Source organism: Puma concolor, chromosome A2 (genome assembly GCF_028749965.1).
Source record: "Puma concolor isolate L17-30 chromosome A2, mPumCon1.1.hap2, whole genome shotgun sequence".
Lineage (NCBI taxonomy): Eukaryota > Metazoa > Chordata > Mammalia > Carnivora > Felidae > Puma > Puma concolor.
Window position 1 is genome coordinate 60,757,191 of NC_141668.1, and position 24,653 is coordinate 60,781,843.

Sequence of the window (24,653 nt, forward strand, 5' to 3'; positions counted from 1 at the left end):
AAGGAGGTGCCCTAACTCTGGTGGAGGATGTCATAGACTGGGCAGTTGACTGTTGTGCTTTTTCCGTAATGTGAAGTTATGCAACGCTCCTGGCACATTCTTGCTTAAGAACTCCATTTATTTTGTCCAATATGCTTCTGGCTGGACGTCCCCATTCCACTAGCATCTGTTCTCTTTTATGTCTCCCTTGTCCCAAAGGAGGTACAGTCAGCATTTGAGGACTTATAACGGGATGGGTGACATTAATAAACATCTGGGAAGCTGGTACTTTGCCTTCATTGTAGACAAACATAATTTAGACATATTCATTCATTCATTCATTCATTCATTCATACATTTCTGTTAGCTGAGATCTAGATAGTACATGAATTTTGCTTTCTTCTGTCTTCAAAAGCATTTTTTTTTTTCTTGGCTATATTTTTAGGCATCTGCAAAATCTATTGCATATATTTAATAATGAGAGTAGCATCTGTCACTTAAAAATTAGCTCCACAGTACTGTAATAAATGAATATTTATAGATTAAACTCTAAATTAAGTTCTCTTCCAGCCCAGTTTAATCATCCACCCAAAAGAAGTTCAATTATGCCAATCGGCCTGTGAAAATCCCTGGCATCCTAGGCTATGAACCCGGGTCAATAAGTAAGCCTTCATCATCATTTTTTTTTCGCATAGTTAATGTGTGAGCAGAAAAAATCTATTTTTTTATAATTATAACAATTTTAAAAAGCACAAAATCTGTTTAAAACATGCTGTTAATATGTAACAGGCTAAGCAACCTCTAAGAAATATAATCCTGATTAGAAAAAGATTCATTTCCATTTACCCTGTGCTAACAAATTTCTTGGCTTGGTCACCAGACCCCTACATGTTGCTTGCTGTCAGTTTATATTATCTGTGTGTGAATCAACTGATCTTGACAAATTGAATTCTCCAGACTGGTAAGGAGACAGCAATTTAAAGTCTTCTTTGAAAAGAGCTATTTTAAGTCCATTCTCGACTATACAGGATTTAATTTTCTAGTTCTCTTTATCCAGGACTTTGGCTCTCTTCTCACTCCTTGCTTTTTACCCAATCCACTCCTCATTAATTGATTGACCAAGAGGTGGGCAGGGTGAGAAAAGAGAAAGGAATTTAATTGGTCAGTTGAGTAACTATATACAGCTCTGAACCTTTCAGTAATCTTATTCTATAACACTTGTAGAGATAATGTTAAATGGTTCAGAAAACTGCTATTTAGCAAAGTGAGAAATACTGTATCTGAATTTTGAGTCTTAAAGAAAGCACATTTAAACAGTACTGAGAATTTTCAAGTTCATGATTCAGTTCCTGAAAGTAAAAAAGAATGATATCTTCAGTGGCTGAAACTTATTCATTCTATAACCTCTCTGGTTTGTATATAAAATAATTTCTTGTGTTATATATTTGGGGAAAGGTGTAATTGGTCCGAAGAAATGTATATCCTTGATAATGGATGTTTAAACATAGTGATATTTTTTTTTCTTTTCCTCAAACATAACATTATAGTCCTTAAAAAAACACAGAAGTTTAGATAGAACTGGGTTGTAATTGAAAGGATGCCCATAATTTATGGACATTTAAAACAAATATGCGTGCACATAAATGCAGGAGAGTAATTACAATGTAATTTGAATATGGGAGGGAGTTTAAAACACTGGAAAAAGAATTCAGTGCAAACTCTAGTTGTTGTTGTTTTTGCTCCTAATCTTTTCTGTAAAGACAGAAGTTGGGAGAAACTTTTACTGAATTAAAGCCAATTAATGGTTGGGTAAATACTTCATATTTTTAATTTGAGTACACATATTTCATTTCCATAAGTTGTTGAATTCATCATCCAAAAAGTATTTATTGAGGACCTGGATATTTCCGGCATTGTTCTGGAGATGATGTGGAGATATAGACAAATTCTCTTTCCACAGAGATTTCATTATGGGACAAAACAACAAAGAAGTACCATTATGGAACAGACTCAAAGGGTCATCAACAGAGAATAGAGCACAAAAATTGCCTTGCTGATAGACTGCCAAACTACCAACACTTCTGTGGGTGGCAGGTTGATTGCCTAGGCAGGTATAAATCAAGCATTCTCTTCAGTACATGCTTTGCCTTTTTACTGATAAAAAGTGCTTGGGGGGGGGGGACACAAGTTGGTACCGGTTGGAACCCCTCAAACACCACGGTCTTTTTGCTGAAAAGCACAGGCAGGTTTGAAAACAGAAGGCGACCATTCTTTAACCTCCCCCCACCCCCACCCCCTACTTTTTTTTTTTTTTTTTAAAGAACTCATTATGGGTAAAGCATTGTTAGACCCTAAAGTGAATGCAACAAAGACATAAGGTGGGAGGAACCTTCCCTTCCAGTCTAGTACAATTTAACGGGAAAAGATGATAGAACCACAAGAAATAATCACACGTTAGTATGGAGTTTTCTTTAGGGCTTATGACAAAATTTCGTTTATATGATTCACATAAATTTTGTTCTGAAAACTACCCTGTGAGGTAAGACGGGAAAATGGTATTATTATGGCTAGCTTATGATGGAAGAAACTGAGCTCAGCAAAATTGAATGACTTTTTCAAAAATCAAAGAGCCAGGGGTGGAGCAAGACTTAACTTGTTTGTTCTTTTTTTATGACCATTTATATTTTAAACGACATCTTACTCTTTCCCATAAGAATGTTAATGATACATAGACCCTCATTCATTCATTTGTTCATATATTTATTGAGCATATTCTATTTGCCGGCCACTGTAAAAAGTCTTGGGGATATAAAAATGAACTATTGTCCGCTCTCAAGGTGTTCACCCACATTTGAATAGCACTTTATCTCTTCCAAGACTCTTCATAAAAAGGATACAATCATCACCACATCCTCTGTAATATGTCATTATTTGTTTTATTTTGCACATAGAGGAATTTAGTAACTCACCTAAAGTCAAAAAGTTGGTAAGGGCCCAGGAACTTTCAGTCATTACTTGAGCACTAAAATAAGTACAGAGCTATAGAACATTGGCTCTAAATTTTGTTGGACCTGTATTTCCATCACTAAAAAATTTTGAGAGTATACTAGCAATAGACATTAAAAAAAAGCGTTTTAGTTAGTATACATTTGCTGTTACACTAATGTTAATACAAAATTCTTTTTTAAAAGATGAAAATTAAACAAATACAAATAGAAGCTTTAATATATACTTTCTGTACCCTAATGGATGATCTTGTACACCTTTAAGGGTCCACATACCTTTCTTTGGAGTACACTATTATAGATGATTATACACAAGTGGCAAAGGGGGCGGTCAATGTGGGTTCGTGGTCCAGTGAAAGTGGTATTGTATTGAGTTCTGGGTGTCTTTTAAGCTATGAGTGAATAATCCACATTCTAAAAAAATCTGATCTTCACACTCCCGTCATGAAGGTCTCTGTCAAACGGTAGAGAGTTGCAAGTTTTTCACATTCACTTTTCTTACTTTGTTTCTAGGTTGTGCTTTTCAGCTTTTGACAACGTGACAACAAAACAAGTTTGAGTGCTAATGATTATAAGCAAGGAAATTTTGGGGGCGCCTGGGTGGTCAGTCGGTCAAGTGTTGGAGTCTCGATTTCAGCTCAGGTCATGACTCAAGGATCATGGGATCAAGCCCCATACTGAGCATGGAGCCTGCTTAAGATTCTCTCTCTCTCTCCTTCTGCCCCTCACCCCTGGTCGCTCACTAAAATAAATAAACAGATAAAGAAATAAATTAAAAAAAATTTTGAACAAAGGGATGTCTTCCCCACAAGCACAAAAAGGAGAAATAGTTAGATTTTATTCCATTCATGTGACAATCACATAAAACTTATTTACAAGGGGAAACTTTGAAACAGTAACATTTTATTTCAATCCCCAAACAGCTATTAATATAATTTGTGCTGTTGCAATAACTATACCACTTTGTGAAAACATTTAGCTACTATTCATGAAGAGGAGATCACTTTCTCTCCCACAACAAACTCCTTAGTAGAGCTCCATTTTAATTACTTTTTAATAATTTGAGCAAATTCTTCCTTCACAGAAAGCAATTTTCCACTTCAAGCTTATGGTAAGACTAAAATTCAATTTTTTTAGATATTAGCTCAATGAATAGGTTTTACCAGGAAAAAAATAAGCAAATTTTAATTGATCCTTTGAGGGATCTAAAACATGCCAGTTAGGCATATAAAATCATTTTTGTAAAATCCCAAACCTAATATACACACACAAAAACCCTCACGGTCTTCTAAAATTAGTTAACAACAAGCGATGGAATAATAAATGAAAGTTTTTGTCTGTATCGTTGCATTACCCAAATTTAGGAGGCAAAGTTTGCAGTATATTTTCTGGCTTGGTGTCTCCTGGAGTTCAGTAACAGTGGCCTTGTTCCATTGGTATTATGCTGGGGCAAGTGATTAATCTAAGACAAGCCATATATATATATATATATATATATATATATATATATATATATATATGGGTATTTTTTTGTTTTTTGTTTTTGTTTTTTTGTTTTTTTTTTTTTTGCAAGGGGTAATGATGTCTTTGTGTTTATACCAGGGATCTCTGAAAAAACAAACATGTTTAATTTTTTTTTTTTACATTTATTTATTGTTGAAAGACAGAGAGAGACAGAGCATGAGCAGTGGAAGGGCAGAGAGAGAGGGACACAAAGAATCTGAAGCAGGCCCCAGGCTCTGAGCTGTCAGCACAGAGCCCAACATGGGGCTTGAACCCACGAAACGTGAGATCATGACCCGAGCTAAGTCGGACGCTTAACTGACTGTGCCACCGAGGTGCCCCCAAACATGTTAAACACTTTTAAAAAACTTGTTCAAATTTCGACAACAAAGACCGTTAAAAATGGAGTCCCGGTGAAATTTGGTGGAATAGTTCATCATATGAGGGAGCTCACTTTCAATTTGTTTATATTACACCTCTGTTCAAGGAGAGTTGTGGTGGCTTAGGTCAGAAAATGTTTGACATGAAAATTAAGAAATAATAGAGGGGCGCCTGGGTGGCGCAGTCGGTTAAGCGTCCGACTTCAGCCAGGTCACGATCTTGCAGTCCATGAGTTCGAGCCCCGCGTCGGGCTCTGGGCTGATGGCTCAGAGCCTGGAGCCTGTTTCCGATTCTGTGTCTCCCTCTCTCTGCCCCTCGCCCGTTCATGCTCTGTCTCTCTCTGTCCCAAAAATAAATAAACGTTGAAAAAAAAAATTTAAAAAAAAATAAAAAAAAAAAAAGAAATAATAGAAAATGTTGAAGTCTGGTATCAAAATGAGGAAGTGGTAATATTTGGGAAAAAAAAATGTAATTTGTGCTCTAGAATGACAATGTAAGAGCCATCATTCGTGACGAAAAGAAATCTTGATTTCTAAGGCATATTGTAGTTTTCAGTGCCTTCTTTGCTTAGCTCATCTCATTGTATCCAGGAGTGTTTGCTGTGGGAGATACTGCTCACCGTTCACTGAAGTGAATGTTTATCGTAGCCTTTTGTCAAGATTGGCAGTAAGGAACCGAACCACACTATGAAGAATACTGAACACAAATTGAAAACTTTGGCCTCTCCTTCAGAGGTCAGCAGAGTTTAGACAGACCTGGCCTTATAGCCCACCACTTCTTTTTTTTTATTTATTTTTTATTTTTTTATAGCCCACCACTTCTTTTGTCAAGTCACTAATTTTAGGTTCCGCATCAGTAAAAAGGCAGCACAGCAGTGATAACCTTTGTTTCATAAAAGCAGCTGTGAGGTCTGAAAGCATTATTGATATAAGCGCATAATACTGTGTCTTGCATGTAATCCATATACTTAACTATAATTATTCATCAAGTCTATAGAACCACAGAGGAAAGGTGCACCTATCCCTTGATTCAGTGCTCAATCCATTATGCAAACCAGGCCAGATTTTCGAAAAATTATATACAATTTTCGTTGTATATAGTCGAGTATAGCGACTGCCTACAGAGGGGCTCTTGAGAATAAGAACTTCCAAGCTCTCACCTCAGTATCTGATTCAGCATTTGCACCAGTAAAAACCCTACAGACGATTTTGATGGGTAGCCTGTCTGAGAGCTACTAATCTATATTATGTTCCAAGAAGGCCCTGGACCTGCTTTTAACCTTTCAAGTTTCCAGCTTATCAGCTGCCTTTGCCTTAGTTGCTGTTATTACTATGGGGGTCTCTGCTTCCACTTGCCGTGGGATCAGAAATTCAAATACATAGGCAGAAAAGTTACCTGCCTCTCCCACACCATCTGATTTCCCTATCTGTTGATACTTCCTTCCACTGTTTTCTGGCTGACACATTTACGTATAAACGTGTCACTTACTCTTTGCAAAATTTGGAACTGGAGAGAATACTCCCAAAACTGCTTAATCATGGCATACATGATTTCAAAAGAGAGGCCTGATTCAGACAAACAGGGTAGTTGAAACAGGATCCCATGTCCATATGAAAGAAATTAGGCAACTGCATTATTTTTCTCCAAGTGTTACCACCAAGGTGTTATTTATAAAAAAAAAGAAAATGGGAACCAGAATGTTTCATTCTGTTGAAACAAGTTTGTATCTCTGTAATGGATATTGGAGCTTTGGCTCCCTTTCCAAGATCGTGTACGTTTAGCATTCAGAAATCCCTGGTTGGCTGAGTGTATAACTTGTAGGTGAGGAAAATAAAAGCCCATATAATTTTTGTAGAAATGGCTCTTTTGTAGAATAAATGACCAGCACAAATTGTAACAGAGCTTACAATTTTCAATTTTGGAGTAAGAAAAGTCACTTTTCAAATCGTTTATAGACTTTCAAAGAATTGTGTTTTTCATTGCTGTTATTGCAATTACGTCCTCATGGTTTTAGTTTTATTGAATTCTGAATTAGGAACATCATTTGAAATAGTTTTAAATGATTCAAGTTGAATTTAACACTTGTGATTGAAATTCAAAAATTGAAAGAAAACATAAACAATGAAGAACTGGGACCACTACCATTTTTCCCTGTAATAAAATGCTAGCGCACACAGTGTAGTTCTGAGGAAACCTTCACTTATAAGAGAGACCCAAAGCTTGTCACATCTTGGAAATCAGTTTTTGGACGATCACTTGGTATGTGTAACAATAGGACCTTTCGTAGCAGAAACAATTTCTTAGACATATACACACTTTGCTAATATCAGCCCTAGTTTTGGCTTTTATGAGGGCAAAGAACAGGGTTGTGGACAGTTATTGATAGCTTATAGTATAATCTGTAGAAACAAATTCCAGAGAGAAGATAGGGCCATACACATCACTGTGCATTTCTTTGGCCACTTTCTCTTTTAGAAATTACTCTTTGAATCCTCTGCCCTGGTGTGGCCAGGAATCTATGGGGTCTGTAAATCTGAGTAGATGTTGCTCTAATCTAAAGACATGTGAATCCCTCAAATGGGTGATTGCTGCCTATAGAAGATTGTCTGCAAAGATGGTCATTACTAATTCCCCCATTCCCTGTGTGTGCTATTCTTTGCCTCAGGGTATAGAGCCATTTCCCCTCTTCTTGAATTTGGGCTGGTTTTGTGACTTCTTCTGACCAATAGAATGAGACAGAAGTAATGCTATGCCAGTCCTGGACATAGAGTCAAGAGGCCTAGTGGAGGGGCGCCTGGGTGGCTCAGTCAGTTAAGTGTTTGACTCTTGATTTTAGGTGGCTTAGTCAGTTAAGCGACTGACACTTTTTTTTTTTAATGTTTATTTTAGAGAGAGATAGAGAGTAAGAGAGAGAGACAGAGCATGAGTGGAGGAGGGACACAGAGAGAAAGACACAGGATCCGAAGCAGGCTTCAGGTTCCAAGCTGTCATCATAGAGCTGGATTCAGGGCTTGAACTCATGAATTACAAGATCAAGGCCTGAGCCCTGTGTTGCCTCTGTGCTTACAGCAAGGAGCCTGCTTTGGATACTCTCTCTCCCTTTCTCTTTGCCCCTCCCCTGCTCGCTCTCTCTCTCTCTCTCTCTCTCACACACACACATACACGCACACGTGCTCTCTCTTTCTCTCAAAATAAATAAATATTAAAAAAAAAAAAGAGGCCCAGTGGAATCTACTTTTGATTTTTTAGAACCCATCTGGTATATAAAGAAGGCCAGGGTATCTTGTTGGAGAAAGGTCACGCGAAGAGAAATGAGATGCCCAGCCAATAGCCAGCTCCAAGGCCCTAAACATATGAATGAGTTCATCTTGGATCCCTCTCCAGCCTCAGTTGAACTTCCCCAGTCAACCCTAAAGGAAAGAGAGATGAGCTGCTTTCATTCAGCCCAACCCAAATTCCTGGCTCACAGAATTGAGAGAAATAAAATGGTGTTATTTTAAGACACTAAGTTTTGGAATGGTTTGTTGTAAATCAGTAGACACCTAGAAAAAAAAGTTAAGAAAGTTATAAAACATAATTCTTGTTCTTCAGACTTTAATATGATTTAGCAATAACATAGCACACTTATGTTTGACCATCCATTCAAAATAAGGACTAGAAAGTGTACCTTTTTTTAAGATTAGACTCTCACTGGCTTCATGTGTATGGTTTATTTCTTGACTTGCTATTATTTCCAGGCCTTGGGAATTTCCAGAGATACAATATCATGTTTTTAGATTATGATTCTGATATTTACTGAAATGGAAATATCTCAGCTTTTATTAGTTGCTATTCCCCAGGATAAAAGAGTTGGTTGGATTTTCATCACTTTGAGATACAGGTTTAGTTGGGTAGAAGGGCCTTAGTGTCATAACTCATATAATCTCAGATGTTAGCAGCAGCCAGTGGAAATGGGAAATAAATTAAGGCCAGGTTACAGAATATTCCAGGGAGATCCAGGCATCAGAATTCACAGGCCTAGCACTGTGATTACATCTGTTTTTATGTGATTAATTTTTTCAGAGAAGTTATCCATCCATTAAATGGAGATCAGCCTTCTGGTTACTAAAGCTCTTCCAGTTAAACTGGGGTTCTCTTCCACCTTATGTCAAAGAGATGTGGAATTCTAAGCAGAGGTCAGTCCTAGGACCTAGGTCAATGGGTGTGGAGTTCAAGAAGAAGGTTTCCAGAAGGTAGGTACACCCTGTGAACACTAAGGCAGTTCTAGGCACTGAGACAAGTTCAAAAATGGAACCCACTAACACGATGGAGCTACTTGTTCTGCTCTGGACTAGTAGAGTTAACTCCACAGGTGAAAGCCACAGATGAACTATTGGTCAGCAGAGCTGGTAGTGAGACACCCAATTCAGGAGATGGGAGAAAAAGGGAAAAGAGTCAGGAAGGCAAGATGCCAGGAGGGCCAAAGACAAACAGAAATGTGAACATTTGCCCAGGACCAGTGCTGGTTAGTTTGTGCATATTTTTATTATTGTACCATAGCAGCTAATAATAATCATATATATTTTTGAAGTTAGGATAGAATAATTGCTAAAGAAAGATTTGACAAAAAGGGGAAGTGTTTTTCTTTTTAATCTTTTGTCAAAGTCCTGAGTTCTTTTAAGGAGCAGGATAGGAGAGGTAGAAGAAATATGAAGTTGAGGTGAGGAGGGTTAGTGCAAACTTAAAATTGAAACTTTTTCATTTGGGAGTAGTTTTAAGCATTCAGATGTTTCTGAAGACTAAGTGAAAATTGGTCTTCATGCATTTAAGTTTTTAGCCATTGGCACATTTAACCTTTTTTCATTTATCCATTCTTTCACTTACGTCTTAAACCAATTAGTGGTAGCCATGGTCACAAATGGAAATATTTAATTTTTCTATTTAAGTTATTTCTATTCACATACAGCATAAACAACAGTGACCTAATTTCCACCTCTTTGCGATCTGCCACAAGTTACTTCGACATGAAACATTGTCTTTCTGTTACCACTAAGCACTTCTTGTCCAAGCCTGTCTATTGTTCTCTTAACTAGAATTTCCAGCACTGTCCAAATTCTGTGTTCTTCTTGTCCTCGTCCTCTTTTCCCTCCTCCTCTTCATGTTTCCTTCTCCTCCTCCTTGTCTTTCCTCTTCCTTTTCTTCTTCCTTTTCTCCTTCTCCCCCTTCTTCTCTTCCTCCTCCTCCCTGTCCTGCTTCTTCGCTAGCCCAGTGAATACCCATGCTAGAGAGCAATGAAGCACTTTTTGATTTAATTTTATTTTTTATAAAAATTAGAAACTTTTTTATATCCTCACATCTGTTGGATGTCACTGAAGAGACTGTATTACCTCTCAGTCTTCTCTCTCTCTTCATGCCAGCTATCCCATTGGCCTCTCTGTACCTCTACCCCACCATAGTCCCTTTTGATCCACTAAGGTCAAGATTTGCTATCGTCATGGTTAAAGTATTATTAGGCAACGATGTCCCACATTCAGACTCTATTGGACAGCTCACTTGTATTGATTCTGTGCTTTGCATGGTGATGGTGGTTGTGGTCATAATGTCACATTCAAATATCCACATTCTTCCTTTCTTACTGTGCAGAAGACAGTAATGACTGCATTTTCTGGAAGCATTTCTTTTCTTCTTTAAATCTTGTTTTAGTACTGAGTTGTAGTTAAAATGTATAGGGATAGCTGCTGCCAATATCTGACCTTGCACAAAAGCAAATCTTCCTTTTCTAACTGTTCTTTGATGATTCTGATTATTCTTCCCTTCAACAGATTATGAAAACTAGCCACCACCAATTCTAGACTAGTCATTTGTTTTCTAAACAAACTTTCAAAGACATCACCCCTCCCACATTCCTTCTGCATAGAAGTCATTCCCCTCTTTTAGTTTCTGAAGTTGTGTGGCATCTGACAGTAGAACCGTGCCCTTTAGTTCTATGCACAGAAGCAGAATTCCAGGGAACAATTTCAATTCTGCTTAAGTTGTGGTCCAAGATATGGCTTTTGGGGGCTCTCAGAGGTGATTTGTTTTTAAATGACAGTTCTGTAGAAATACAAGGGGATGATTCATATCTCTATTTCTCTAAAACATCTCTTTTTCCCCGGTACTTAAATATTTTTTCCTTGTGTTTTCCTCCTTTTAAATTAGCAAGGAAATAAGACATAACTGTTTTAATGGATTTCTTATGCAATTTTTATGTGGCATGTTTAATATACTACATGCCTTTTGCTTTAGGTCTTGAAATTAAATGCACTGAATATAAAGTGAATTGGGTGTCATTCTTTTTTTAATTCAATGTTTATTTAAGTCTGCTTCACGCTTAACATTGGAATCATCTAAGGAAGCATATTAAAAAAGGCAGATTTCTGGACATACTGCAGGTCTACTGAATCTAATTTTCTGTCATAAGGTGCCAATAATATGTTTTCTAAGATTATTATATAATATATAATATGCAAATGACATTATATAAAATACATAAGAAACACTATATATGTTCAAAATTGTCCCCAACTGATTCTTATGACAAATTAAACTTTAGTAATATTAATGATGTCAACTTTATCATTCAGTCCTAAGGCTATTCATCATTGTTTCCTTTTTTAGCTGTAATAGGAAAAACAAAGTAGACAGTTGTGACAGTTGATAATTAGCTTTGTAAGATATATTGAGAAAATGAAAGATGATAATCTTGTTGTCATGTGGTGTTTAGTTTGAATTACCCACAGAAAGACCTCATTGTGGAGCATCATTTTTCTTACATATAAAAATGAGGTAAAGGTCAGGGGTTAATAGACTGTAGCATTTTCATAAGACACAATGGCAAAACAGAATTCATAGGCTGACAGAAATGTTGGGGCTGGCCCTTGGTAGAACAATTATATATTTTGTTTGGCTCCTATTCCAACAGAATTAAAGGGTAAACCATTAAGCTGTTCATTAGCATTTGTGAGCAACACCCCAAGTAACCTCTAGAATAGCTATTAAATAGTAAGTGTGTTTGGGGAGGAGGGGAATGACTGGCAGTGACAATTATACTTGAGTTAACAGTAAAAAAATAAACTTCAGCTTGATCTAAAATTCAGTAATAATAATAATATCCCCAAGATAATCTTCCAGGGTACACTGACATGTAGAAACAAACAACAAAAGGTAGTTTTGGGTCTTTCAGATATACAGATGAGAGCCACTTCCATTTAATGGGCACTTCTATAAGCATTAAAAAAAGACATGTCAAAGTGAGTTTATAAAATTGTGGCATACATTTAACAAAGCTATGCTTTGAACAGTCACAGTACAATGAAACACATTTCATTATTCACAGGATAAAGGGTATTTTAAAAATCATAGTGCACTGTGGGTGTAGTTATGGGACATAAGTGAAGTCAAATGAACAGCCTTTTCTTTCGTTAGTCACATGAATATATTTCTAATTATGTGTAACTTCATTTGGAAATTACGGTTAACATGTAAATTTGAAGGTTTTCCTGTGTATGAAATTGTTTTAGTTTCCTATGGTTGTTATAAGAAATCACAAATTTAGTGGCCTAAAACAATACAATTTATTAATTTTTTAAAGTTTGTCTATTTATTTTGAGAGAGAGAGAGAGATTGAGAGAGAGAAACATGCAGGGAAGGGGCAGAGAGGAGAGACAGAATCCCAAGCAGGCTTCGTCAAGCTGTCAGCACAGAGTCCTATGTGTCCTTGAACTCACAACTTGTGAGATCAAGACCAGAGTGGAGATCAAAAGTCGGACGCTTAACCGATTAAGCCACCTGGTGCCCAACGATACAAGTTTATTATCTTAGTGTTGTAGATGTGAGAAATTTCAAAATGGATTGGCTGGGCTATATTCTTCTGGAATCTCTAGTTGAAGACTTTGGTTCCTTCCTTTATCCAGTTTCTAGAAATTCCTGGAATCCTTGACTTATAGCTCTGTATTACTCTCACCTACAATTTCATCCTCGTACTTTTTAAATTCTGATCACTCTCTGATAAGGGCACTTGTGATTACATTGGGCACACCTGCATGATCCCGGCTCCGCTCCCCATCTCAAGATTTTTAAGTTAATCACAGCTGAAATGTTCCTTTTATATAAGGTCAGGTAACATATTCACAGGTTTCAGGGATTAGAACATGGGCAGCTTTGGGAAGCCAGTATTACGTACCACAGAAACCCAGATCAAAAACCACTCCAGAACTTTCCCCTTTGCATGCCCTGCTTTGTAATGCAGTTGGGATTTGTTTTTTCTAAACTTTTCAACTGATATCACAGACTGGTTATTCCCAACGAACGGGTCACAGAGTATCTTACTTTCCAAGGTATGCACTTTTAGCTACTCATTTCAGAGAAAGTATTTTCGTAATGTGGCTGTTACAACTTGGTATAAAATCATATGGAAACTATATCTTTTACCCAAAGTACGCACAATAAGAAACTAATTATACCTATATAAAAAGATACAGAAAAATGTTTCCCATACTGTGATAGACGAATGAACAGTCTGTCCTTTTCTTTCAATACAAGTCTTAAATATTGTTAACATAAAGTATAAAAGATCTAAGGATACATAGTAAACAGCAAAATTAATATATTTGCTCTAAAACAATCAAATCAATAAAACAAGATTATTGTTAAAATTTATTAAGATTTATGTATAATTATATAGCAATTAAGACTTATTACTACGCTTTTTTTGGCTGAAGATTAACAAAATGAAAACTAGCTTTAACTCCACTGTTAGATTAAAAAGGGAAGTTTAAGATCAATATTAATTGGAACAATTATTTGATTTGTTTTCCTGCCTCTGTATACATTCCTTTATTCATTTATCCATCCAGTCAACAGGTATTAATTGAATTCCTAGTACAGGCCAGACACAGGTGTGGTGGTGATGGTACAAAGTCAGGTGTATTATGGTGCTTATTTTTCAGCTAAGAGTCAATGATCTGACAAACTGAAACTGTAACGGAGTTAAACATTAATTATAATAACAGTAATTTTTTGTTACTTTTGTATTGAAAGTACTTCTGCATTGAAACTTGAGTATTGAAAATACAAGTACATTGAATATATTAAAAACATGCTCAATCACTGATAAAAACAGATGGGAAAATCATATTTTAATTATGTATGCTTTAATCTCAATTTGGAAAAATTAGTAAAAATACTGAGTTGGATGGGATATTATAAACTGATAATATTTTCAGCGCTTAAAAGATTCAATTTTTATGAATCTTGTATTAACTATTGTTGGTTGAAGATTGATAAATATGAATTAGAAAATATTTATTAGTATATACTTCAATTATCATTAACTTATGTATTGAATGAACTACTGATTGAATATTTTTTAAGCTTCTATTATATTCCAGGTGCTGGACATAGAACCTACACCAAAAAAGTAAAAACCCGACTCTCCTAGAGCTTACATTCCAGGGACCTAATACGATGGGCTCTGACATTCCAAATACTTAGATACATTTTTATGGTAAACATTGCCAGCAAGAATAGTACTAAGGGCAGTATACCTCCAGGCCTGGAATTCTTCAACTCTGGCTGTGCTTCTGTGCAAGGGCCTTACGGCAGTTCTGCCGTTAGAGGTGTAATTTTACACAGGTTACTTAAACATTACAACCTTTTTTCTTTCTCTGTGTCAAAACAAAAAACCAAAACCAACAAAACCCCAGTAATAGCTGGGTTCTCCTGTAGATTAAATGAGCTAATGTGTGTCGCTTGTTCAGCAATTATTAGTGTTACTGCTTTGGCTCTGTGGGTCCAAAACGTGCCTGCTCATTAGAATTACCTGGGGGTCTTTAAAAACATTCCCAAACTCGGGCCACACACCAGACTAATTAAATCCCAGTCTCTGAGCGTGGGACATAGGTGTCAGCAATTTCTGAGCTCCCCAGGTAGTTCCAATTTGCAGACAAATTTGGGATCCGTGGCAGTTTGGGTTAATATTTCATAATAACACTGCCCGGCCACCTGTCTTTTTCGAGGTGGAACCAGGAAATCTTACGAGCTTAATCAAAGTCAGAAATCGAGGTCTTTCTGTCCCCTCCTGTGACCTGAATCCAAATATCCTTAAGGGGAGAGGGACTGGGGGCGGGGGGGGGGGGGAAGTCCTGACCTCTACAGCCTACGCAAAAACTGTTAAGTTTAATGGGACCCGTAGGTTCCTACGGAGGGCTGACACTTCCACCCGAGGCGACCGCTGGGCCCGCCAGAGAAGCGAGGAGGCGCGAAAACGCAGCCCGGCCGGGGGCGCTGGGCTCGTCGCTGAGGCCGCGGACGCCAAAGGAGGAAGCTCGGCAGCTGGAGCGTCCCCTGGGGACACGCAGCGGCCCGGACTCCGCGGCTCCGGTGGGCGCCGTCAGGCCTCTTCTGCCCTCCCCCCCGATCTTCCCGGTGACCCCAGCCGAGCGCCCGAGCGCAGCGGGGCGCTGTGGCCCGGGGCGAACCAGGCCGGCCGGCCGGCCGCGCCGCCCGCCGCCATGGAGCCCAGGCCCGCCGCGCCGCGGCCTCGCTTGTGCGACTCCCTCGGCGCGGACCAGACACCCTCGGCCTCTACGCTGAACGCGGCCCGGGCCGAGGCTCGGCCAGCTGGGCGCCGCGCTCCCGCAGTGGCTGCGGTGTTGCCGGCGGGGGGTAGTGGGGAGCGCATGGGCGTCCCCACCCCGAAGCAGTTCTGCCCCGTCCTGGAGAGGCCGCTCATCAGCTACACGCTGCAGGCCCTGGAGAGGTAATGCGGCGCAAGGCGCACCCCCGGTCCCCGGCCCGGCCTTCCGCTCCTGGTGCGGCCCGCCTAGGGCGGCCCGCGGCACCTGCCCCTCGTGCTGCTTTCGCGCTGGCGCCTTCTCTCGGCGGACTGCGGGGCCGACTCCGCCCGCTCAATCCCTGGCTTGGGCTGCGTCCTCCCCTGCATTTCAGGGACCGGTGGTTCTGATCCTCTAACAGACCTGCACGCAAGAGGGGGCTGCCCCCCAGACCCCTTTCGGTGCCCGGGCCGTCGACGTGGTGGTGGAGAGCCCGGCTCCTGGAGCTGGACTAAGGAGAGCATGGGTTGGAACTAAAAGGCATTTAGTTTTGACAGTGGCCCCACTGGGGCCTAATGACAAGCTCTTTCAGGAGTCTTCCTGCCCGTCTGCCTCTTTCTCAATCTCTGTTAATGTTTTGTGCTCTCCGTGCATGCGTGGATTGGAGTTTTACTCACACATCTCACTTCACAGGCCTTTGTTCACTTTATCCATTCACGTACATTAACTGAATATCTCTTAAGATCCTATGTTAATTACGAAGTGCTGAAGGTGGACGGAGGGACAAAACTTAATCCGAGGCTTTCACCGGTGGATATAGATTTAAGGGTGCGAAATTGTTAAGGCCAATACGTGGGGAATTGGGGCGAGGACCAGAGGCGCAGTAGTGAGATAGAGAGGGGGTTTGTTAATTGTTTTAGCGCATAGTAGTATGATTGAGCGTGGGGTGAGTCTGGAGGGGTAGGAAGCAGGACAGTTGCACAGGTCCCTAGATGAGTTGCTATGGGTTGAAGCCAGTGTGGTGCTGTGATGGGATGTTAAACCTTGAAGTGAGTCCTTTGTGTCTCAAGAAGGATAACATTATTTTAGTATATCCTTTGCAGGTGGCTTTCATGAAGACCAAGCTAATGAGCTGCTGCTAATTCAAGGCTGTTAGCCTATTACCCAGCAAAGCTCTTCTTCCTGTCCCATCATGCTTGCACACACCACAGAAGCCAAAGGGTCCACGTTGTGTTGGATATGGTTATGGAAGCGTGAAGAGTCATAACCACCCTTGATTAGGGTAATCAGGCCAGTGGTCACATCTGAAACTCAAACAAACATGGAAACAGTTCAGGTGCTTTCCCTACTCTTGTAGCCCACCTTTTCTCTGTGTATGAATCATGTAACTACAGTACTACAGTATGTTAGACCCCGTGACAACATAACTCCTTTATGTAGGTTATATTAAAGGACACAATGGATTTTGGCCAGCAGAACCTAATTGCTTAATAACTGGGCATAAGGGAGTATAGTCTCTTATACGTTCAGTTTTCTTTCCTATGAAGCAAATTAACATCAGCAAGTTTGCATCTTCTGGGGTAGACTGAGATAGGTGGTTACTGAAAAAATCTTTTGAAGTAAAAATGTTCTGGGAATGCCTTTTTTAATGGAAGATGAGGAACATGTGTTTTGTATTGCTAACAGCAGTGATAAAATTCTAATAGTAACTAAAGAAACTTCCATTTTGAAATCCATCGGAGATCATTTTTGTCACTATTGAAATACCTGAAGAACTTAAGGGATGATGGCATTTGGGGTATGTTTCAGGAAATCCTTGGAAATCTTGCATTACAGGGGTTTAGGTATGGGTGCTTCTTAGCCATTTGCTAAAGGAAGGGCATTCTCTTGACTGCTAATAGACTTCCTAGAGCATGGTGTTAAAAAGCCTAGGTTATTTCATCCTCTTGAATTATGCAAGTTCAATTAAGGAAAGGAGATGGAAGCATAAAATGTATGAAATTCTTACGTTTTGCTCTTTGGCAAAATGATGCATGCTTACCACATATTAAAGGGGAAGCATCACTCTCAATGCGTCAGATCAGAAAAGATGTACTTGGGTGTCACCACTGTCAATCATCTAGATTATTTTAGGATAGTGTCAGCTCTCCTTGCCCTCTAATTTGATTTCAAAGTTCATTTGTCTCGCAGAAGTTAAGACTTTATTTTCTCAAGATTTTTCCATCTCACTAATAGAGAGGTTGTTGTGAATAATCTTTATTAGTTGATCTTGACTATGAAATTAAAGATACTCACTGACTGAAAAATGACCCTCATAGTTTGATCTGTCCTTTGGAATTTTGAACCGATAAAAAACTATGGCATACAAGAGACTTCACCTCTGAAGTTTGGTCCACAGCTCTTAAATTGGGATAGGGAAATGTAAAGAAATGTGGCTCGTCTTTGTTTTAGTTAAATACAGGTTTAAATGGCATTATTTTCACTGTTGTATTTATCCACCCAAAGAGACTAAAAACAGTATAGTCACACAAGGGAAAATGAATGTAAGAAGAGCTGGAGTAGATAAAAGATGACAACAAAACATTGGAAGAACAGGATGGTAATCAATCAAACTTAACAGTCCCCAAGAAAATGGGAACAGCTGTGGAGAAGCAAGTTGGTTGAAGTCCCCAGATCTTGGAATGTTTCAGGAATCAGAGGTACAGGATGCTTCGGAAGGTGGGGTAGACAGCTCAAAACAAATCGAAATAAAAACAACTGGTTGTAACCTTAAAAAGAAACAGTTAAACTCCTAGCTCACTATCAAAATACTTGAAGCTTATTCTCTGACTCCGCACAGCCAATGGCTGAGTGAAGGTTCCATGGCCATAGAGGAGTTGAGAGGAAGACTGCACTTTGTGGTGATGAGATCCTTAGCTTCTAAGGTCAACTCACGGGAGTTCCCCCCCCCCCATTTTTTTTTTTTTAATGTTTTAATTTTTATTTTTGAGAGAGCAAACAGGGGAGGGTCAGAGAGAGAGTGGGAGACACAGAATCCGAAGCAAGTTCCAGGCTCTGCGCTGTCAGCATGGAGCCTGACACCAGCTCAAACTCACTGAGTGGTGAGGTTATGAGCTGAGCTGCAGTCAGATGCTTAACTGACTGAGCCACCTAAGCACCCTGAGTTTTTTTTTTTTGTTTTTTTTTGTTTTTTTTTTGTTTTACTTTTTAAACAACATGGTACATATTAAAGCACCTGTTCTTAAATGACTGAAAAGTTAGAGGGGACCTTCAGAGAGTCTGTATTGTGAGTTGACTGAGACTCAGGATTGTTTTCAATTCAGGTGACATTGGGAAAATATTATTTTCTAGTTTAGTCAAGTTCTGGTAAGCCATTGAAATATCTTTGTGTGTGTGTGTGTGTGTGTGTGTGTGTGTGTGTGTGTGTTGGGAGGCGGAGAGTGCCAGCAGTGGAGGGGGAAGAGAGAACCTTAAGCAGGCACCATGCTCAGTGCAGAGCCTAGCACAGACCCCGGGATCATGACCTGAGCTAAAAACAGGAGTCAGATGCTCAACTGACTGGGCCACCCAGGCACCCTGACATTTCTTAATTATTAAATGACATTCAAAAGACTCTCTGAACCTTCCCAAATCTGGGAGACGTTGGCTATGGCTCTATTTGGACAAAGTCTATCAGTCAGTTGTATGTGCATATATTTCCATTAAACATTGCATGTGTATGTATAAACGTATGTATATACATGTTTATATGCCACCTCTATTAAGATGATACAGCTGGTGGTTTGGATCTGTGCATTTGGGTTTAAAACAATCAAAACTACTACTTGGTAGGTTGTATTAGGAACAAGAGTCTTTCAGAAGTTGATTAAAAATGTTTCTAGGATTTTGAAACTTTGCTTTTGGCCTTGTAGAGGGAATAGAAGTTTATTAAACCAAAGATTTATAATTTGAAGAGAGCTTTTTTTTTTGCCCCTCAGCATACTAACAAGGAACTGAGATCAAGGGTACTAGCGCCTTATGTAACTATTGATTTATGTATGACCAGAGTTTTTAAAAGAAATATTGCTCTAAGAAAACTTAGGTGGCCATGGTAGTGGTGGAGGCATAAAGCCCTGGCAGTTAAGTTGTAAAATACACTTTACAGATCAACTCTGCTCTTTTGCTGTCTAAAAAAATGTGTTCCCAGGTCTTATGTACGAAGTAAAAACTCCTGCCGTTAAGCTTACTTCGGGTTCCAAATATCTAAGGAAAGAAACTCATTAAGAATGGTTAATCTGGCTTAGCTGAATAACTAAAATGACAAATACAAGAAAAGTAAGACAAACACTGTCAAATACAAGGCGAACACTGGCCATGCTTCTTCAGATTCATGGTGATGGTGGGCTAGGAGTGGGAGTTCCTCTGCTGATACATTTGAACAAAGTCTGGCACAGCCTTCTGCATAGTTGGAGAAGTTTCTCAAGTTTTCTGCGGTAGAGGACACTGCCTAAAATGACTTGTTCCTCGATAGGGTTCACTGCCCATTGAAACTGTATTATAAACTGGCAGCCAGTATAAATCTCCTCTAGGAAGGAAATGGGTTGTCCCACTAATAAAAAGCATTGCAGAGTTTGGATACTAATATATATCCTTATTAATGTGTTGGCGTTCTAATTCAGGTTTCACTCTTAGTTTGGCTAATGTAAGTTAGTCAACATAAATGTGATAATGTCAGATGAATTTCAAAGAAAGCTGTTTTGTGGATTTGTATGTGTTGATCTTAAGGAGAGTAGATTTTTGTGGTTAAGTTGGGTTGCTTTCTTGCCACTTGGAAAATTAATGGAAGTCCAGTTTTAGAAACTGAGACTCCATGGTGTGTGTGTGTGTGTGTGTGTGTGTGTGTGTGTGTGTTGTCTGCTTTTTTTAAATTGAGGTATAATCGACATATTAGTTTCAGGTGTACAACGTAGTGATTCGGTATTTGTATATATGTTTTTGTGTTCTATTTACTTTTTAAATCCTTCTTTTTCATCATGATGAATCCCCTTCACCTATTTCAGCCATTCTTCCCTCCCAACTCCCCTCAGGTAATAATCAGTTGGTTTTGTAGAATTAAGAGTTGTTTTTTGGTTTGTCTTTTTTCCCTTGTTTTGTTAAATTCCACATATGACTAAAGTCATGTGGTGTTTGCCCTTCTCTGACTAACTTATTTATACTCTCTTGATTTATCCATGTTTTTGCAAATGGAAAGATTACATTCTTCTTTATGGCTAATATTCCACTGCATGTATGTACCACTTCTTTATCCATTTGTCAGTTGATGGACGCTTGGACTGCTTCCATAGTTTGGCTGCTGTAAATAATGCTGCAATAAACATAGGGGTCCGTGCATACCTTTGAATTAGTGTTTTTGTATTTTTAGGGTAGATACCCAGCTGTGTGATTACTGGATCATAGGGTGGTTCTTTTTTAAATTTGAGGAACTTCCATACTGTTTTCTAGAGTGACTGCACCAGTTTGCTTTTCTACCAACAGTGCATGAGGCTTCTTTTTTTCCTGCGTCCTTGTCAACACTTGATGTTTTTTGTGTTTTTGATTTTAGCCATTCTGACAAGTTTGAGGTGATACCTTATTGTAGTTTTGACTTACATTTCCCTGATGATAAGTGGTGTTGAGCATCTTTACATGTGTCTCTTGGCCATCTATGTTTTCCTTGGAGAAATGTGTGTTCATGTCTTGCCATTTTTAAATGCATTATTTATTTTTCGGTTGTTGAGTTTTCTAAGTTCTTTTTATATTTTGGATACTCTTTAACAGATGTCATTTGCAAACACTTTGTCCCATTCTATAGGTTGACTTGTAGTTTTGTTGATTGTTTCCTTCACTGTGCAGAAACTTTTTATTTGGATGTTGTCCAAGTAGTTTATTTTTTGCTCTTCCCTTGCCTCAGAAGATATATCTAGAAAACTGTTGTTATGGTCAGTGTCAGAGAGATTACTGCCTGCCCTCTCTTGAAGTGTTTTTTAGGGTTTCGGGACTCACATTTAGGTCTTTAAACATTTGAATTTACTTTTGTATATTGTGAAAGAAAGTGGTCCGTTTTCATTCTTTTGCATATACTCTGTCCAGTTTTCCCAATACCATTTATCGAAGAGACTGTCTTTTCCCCCTTGTATGTATATTCATTCCTCTTTTGTCAAAGATTAATTGGCCATGTAATTGTGCATTTAATTCTGGGTTTTCTGTTTTATTGATCTATGTGTATTTTTATTCCAGTACTATACTGTGTTATTTTATTTTTAAGATTTTATTTTTTAAAGTCATCTCTATACCCAATATGGGGCTTGAATTTAGAACCCTGTTATCAAGAGTCAGATGCTTTACTGACTGAGCCAGCCAGGTGCCCCTGCACTCTTAATTACTACCACTGTGTAATATAATTTGAACTCTGGAATTTTGATAACTCCAGTTTTGTTTTTCATTTTCAAGATTGCTTTGGCTATTGGAGGTTTTGTGTGTATGTGTGTGTGTATGTGGTTCTATACTATTTTTAGGATTGTTTATTCAAGTTCTGTGAAAAATGCTGTTGGTATGTTGATAGCAATTGAATTAAATTTGTAGATGGCATTGGTAATATAGATGTTTTAATGATTTTTCTTTTCTTGGAACCTGTGAGCAAGGAATGTCTTTGCCTTTTTCTGTGTTGTCTTGAATTTCTTTCATCAGTGTTTTATAGTTTTCCAAGTACAGGTTTTTCACATTGAAATTTATTCCTAGGTACCTTATTGTTATGGTATGATTGTGAATGGGATTTTTGTCTTAATCTCACCTTCTGCTTCGTTATTAGTGTATAGTAATGCAGTAGATTTCTATACATTGATTTTGTGTCCTTGGACTTTACTGAATTCATTGGCCAATTTTAGTAGATTTTTGGTGGGATATTTAGGGTTTTCTATGTGTAGTATGATGTCATCTGCAAATAGTTTTACTCCTTCCTTACCAATTTGAATGCCTCTTATTTCTTTTTGTCTAAAGGCTGTAGCTAGGACTTCTAGTACTACATTGAATAAAAGTGGTGAGTGTGGACATCCCTGTTGCTGATGTTAGGGGGAAGCTCTTAGTTTTGCCTCATTGAGTATGATGTTTGCTCATACAAGACCTTTATTATGTTGAGATGTGTTCCCTCTAGGCCTATTTTGCAGAGATTTTGTTTTTGTTTTTAAATCATGAAGGGATGCTATACTTTGTCAAATGCTTTTTCTATATCTATTGAAATGGTCATACAGTTTTTATACTTTGTCCTACAGATGTGCCATATCATTTTGATTATTTTGTGGATATTGAACCACTTTTGCATTCCAGGAATAAATCCCACTTGATCATGGTGTATGATCTTTTAAATATATTGTTGGATATGGTTTGCTAATATTATGAGGATTTTGCATCTATATTCATGAGAGATACTGGCCTATACTCTTTTTTTTGTGGCGTCTGTATCTGGCTTTGGTATCAGAGTGATAATGGCCTCACAGAATGGATTTGGATGTTTTCCTTCCTCTTGTATTTTTTGAAATAGCTTGAGAAGAATAGATATTAACTCCCCTTTAAATGTTTGGTAGAATTCACCTGTGAAGGCATCTGGTCCTGGAGTTTTATTTTTGGGAAGTTTTTTGATTACTGATTGAATTTCATTGCTGGTGATTGGTCTGTTCAAATTTTCTACTTGATATTAATATTTGATATTGATGAATATTTTCATAATATTCTATTAAAATTGTATTTCTGTGGTATTTCTCCTTTTCCATAAATTTTTGTTACTTGGGTCATCTGTTAATTTTTTAAAATTTTCTTATTTGAGTCTTGCTAGAGGTTTATCTATTTCGTTGAGTTTTTTCAAAGAATCAGCTCCTGGTTTCATTGATCTGTTCTATTGCTTTTTTAGTTTTTATATTATTTATTTAAAACAATTTTTAAACATTTATTTATTTTTGAGACAGAGACCGAGCATGAACGGGGGAGGGTCAGAGGGAGGGAGACACAGAATCCGAAACAGGCTCCAGGCTCTGAGCTGTCAGCACAGAGCCCTATGTGGGGCTCGAACTCACGGACCACGAAATCATGACCTGAGCGGAAGTCGGTCGCTTAACCAACTGAGCCACCCAGGCGCCCCTATATTATTTATTTTTATTCAGCATATAGTTGGGTCTTGATTGTTTGTTTGTTTATTTATTTATTTATCGTGCCACCCTGTGTCTTTTCATTGGAGCACTTAGTCTATTCACATTCAAAGTAAATACTGATAGATACGTGTTTATTGCCATTTTGTCACTTGTTTAGTGGTTGTTTCTGTATATTTTCTCTGATGCTTCCCTGATTGTATTTTATGATTTTTGGGCTTTCTTTGGTGATCTATTTCAAACCTTTTCTCGTTATTCTTTGCATATCTATTACCTGTTTTTGATTGGTAGTTACCATTAGGTTTGTATATAACATCTTCTAGTAAAGCAGTCTATATGACATTGATGGTCACTTTAGTTTAAGTTCATTCTTCTTCCCATTTTTTAGGTGTATAGCATCATAATTTACATCCTTTTCTTTAATGAATCCCTTGACTGGTTTTTACAGAAAAGGTTATTTTTACTGCTTGTTTATTTTCATGTTCTCACTTACGATCTTCCTTTCCACCCAGAGGATTCCCTTTAATATTTCTTATAGGACTGCTTTAGTAGTCATGAGCTCTGTTTTTGTTTGAGAAACTCTTTTATCTCTCCTTCTATTCTGAGTGATAGCCTTCCTGGATAGGGTATTCTTGGTTGCAGATTTTTTCCCTTTGAGCACCTTGAATATATCCTGCCATTCCCTTTGGCCTGCAAAGTTTTGGTAAAAAAAATCCCTTGTTAGTATTATGGAGTTCCTTTGAATGTAACTGTCATCTTTTATTGCTTTACTTTTTTTTTTCCTTTTACTACTTTTTGCCATTTTAATTACTATATGTCTTGGTGTGGACCTCCTTGGGTAGAGATTTTTTTTTGGGGGGGGAGGGAAGGATATCTGTGTCTCCTCAATCTGGATATGTTTCCTTTCTCATATTAGGGAAGTTTCAACTGTTATTTCTCCAAATAAGTTTCCTGCCCCTCATCTGAGATCCTATAGTACAGATATTATGCTTGGAGTCACTGAGTTCTCTAAGAATATTCTCAATTTGCATAATTATCTTTACTTTGCTAAGATTGGT

At 38.3% G+C, this 24,653-nt stretch overlaps 1 protein-coding gene across 3 annotated transcripts in view; it reads left to right on the forward strand.

Moving 5' to 3' along the window:
• Positions 1–14,998: 14,998 nt before the first annotated feature.
• Positions 14,999–24,653, forward strand: part of CRPPA (CDP-L-ribitol pyrophosphorylase A) — a 325,844-nt gene continuing 316,189 nt past the window's right edge. For all 3 annotated transcript variants that reach the window (XR_015246505.1, XM_086694960.1, XM_025929290.2), the window contains exon 1: positions 14,999–15,645. Coding sequence is in view for 2 of the 3 variants with exons in the window: in XM_086694960.1 (XP_086551086.1) it covers positions 15,398–15,645 (248 nt within the window). In the remaining variant the exon portion in view is untranslated. The remainder of the gene's footprint in view (positions 15,646–24,653) is intronic.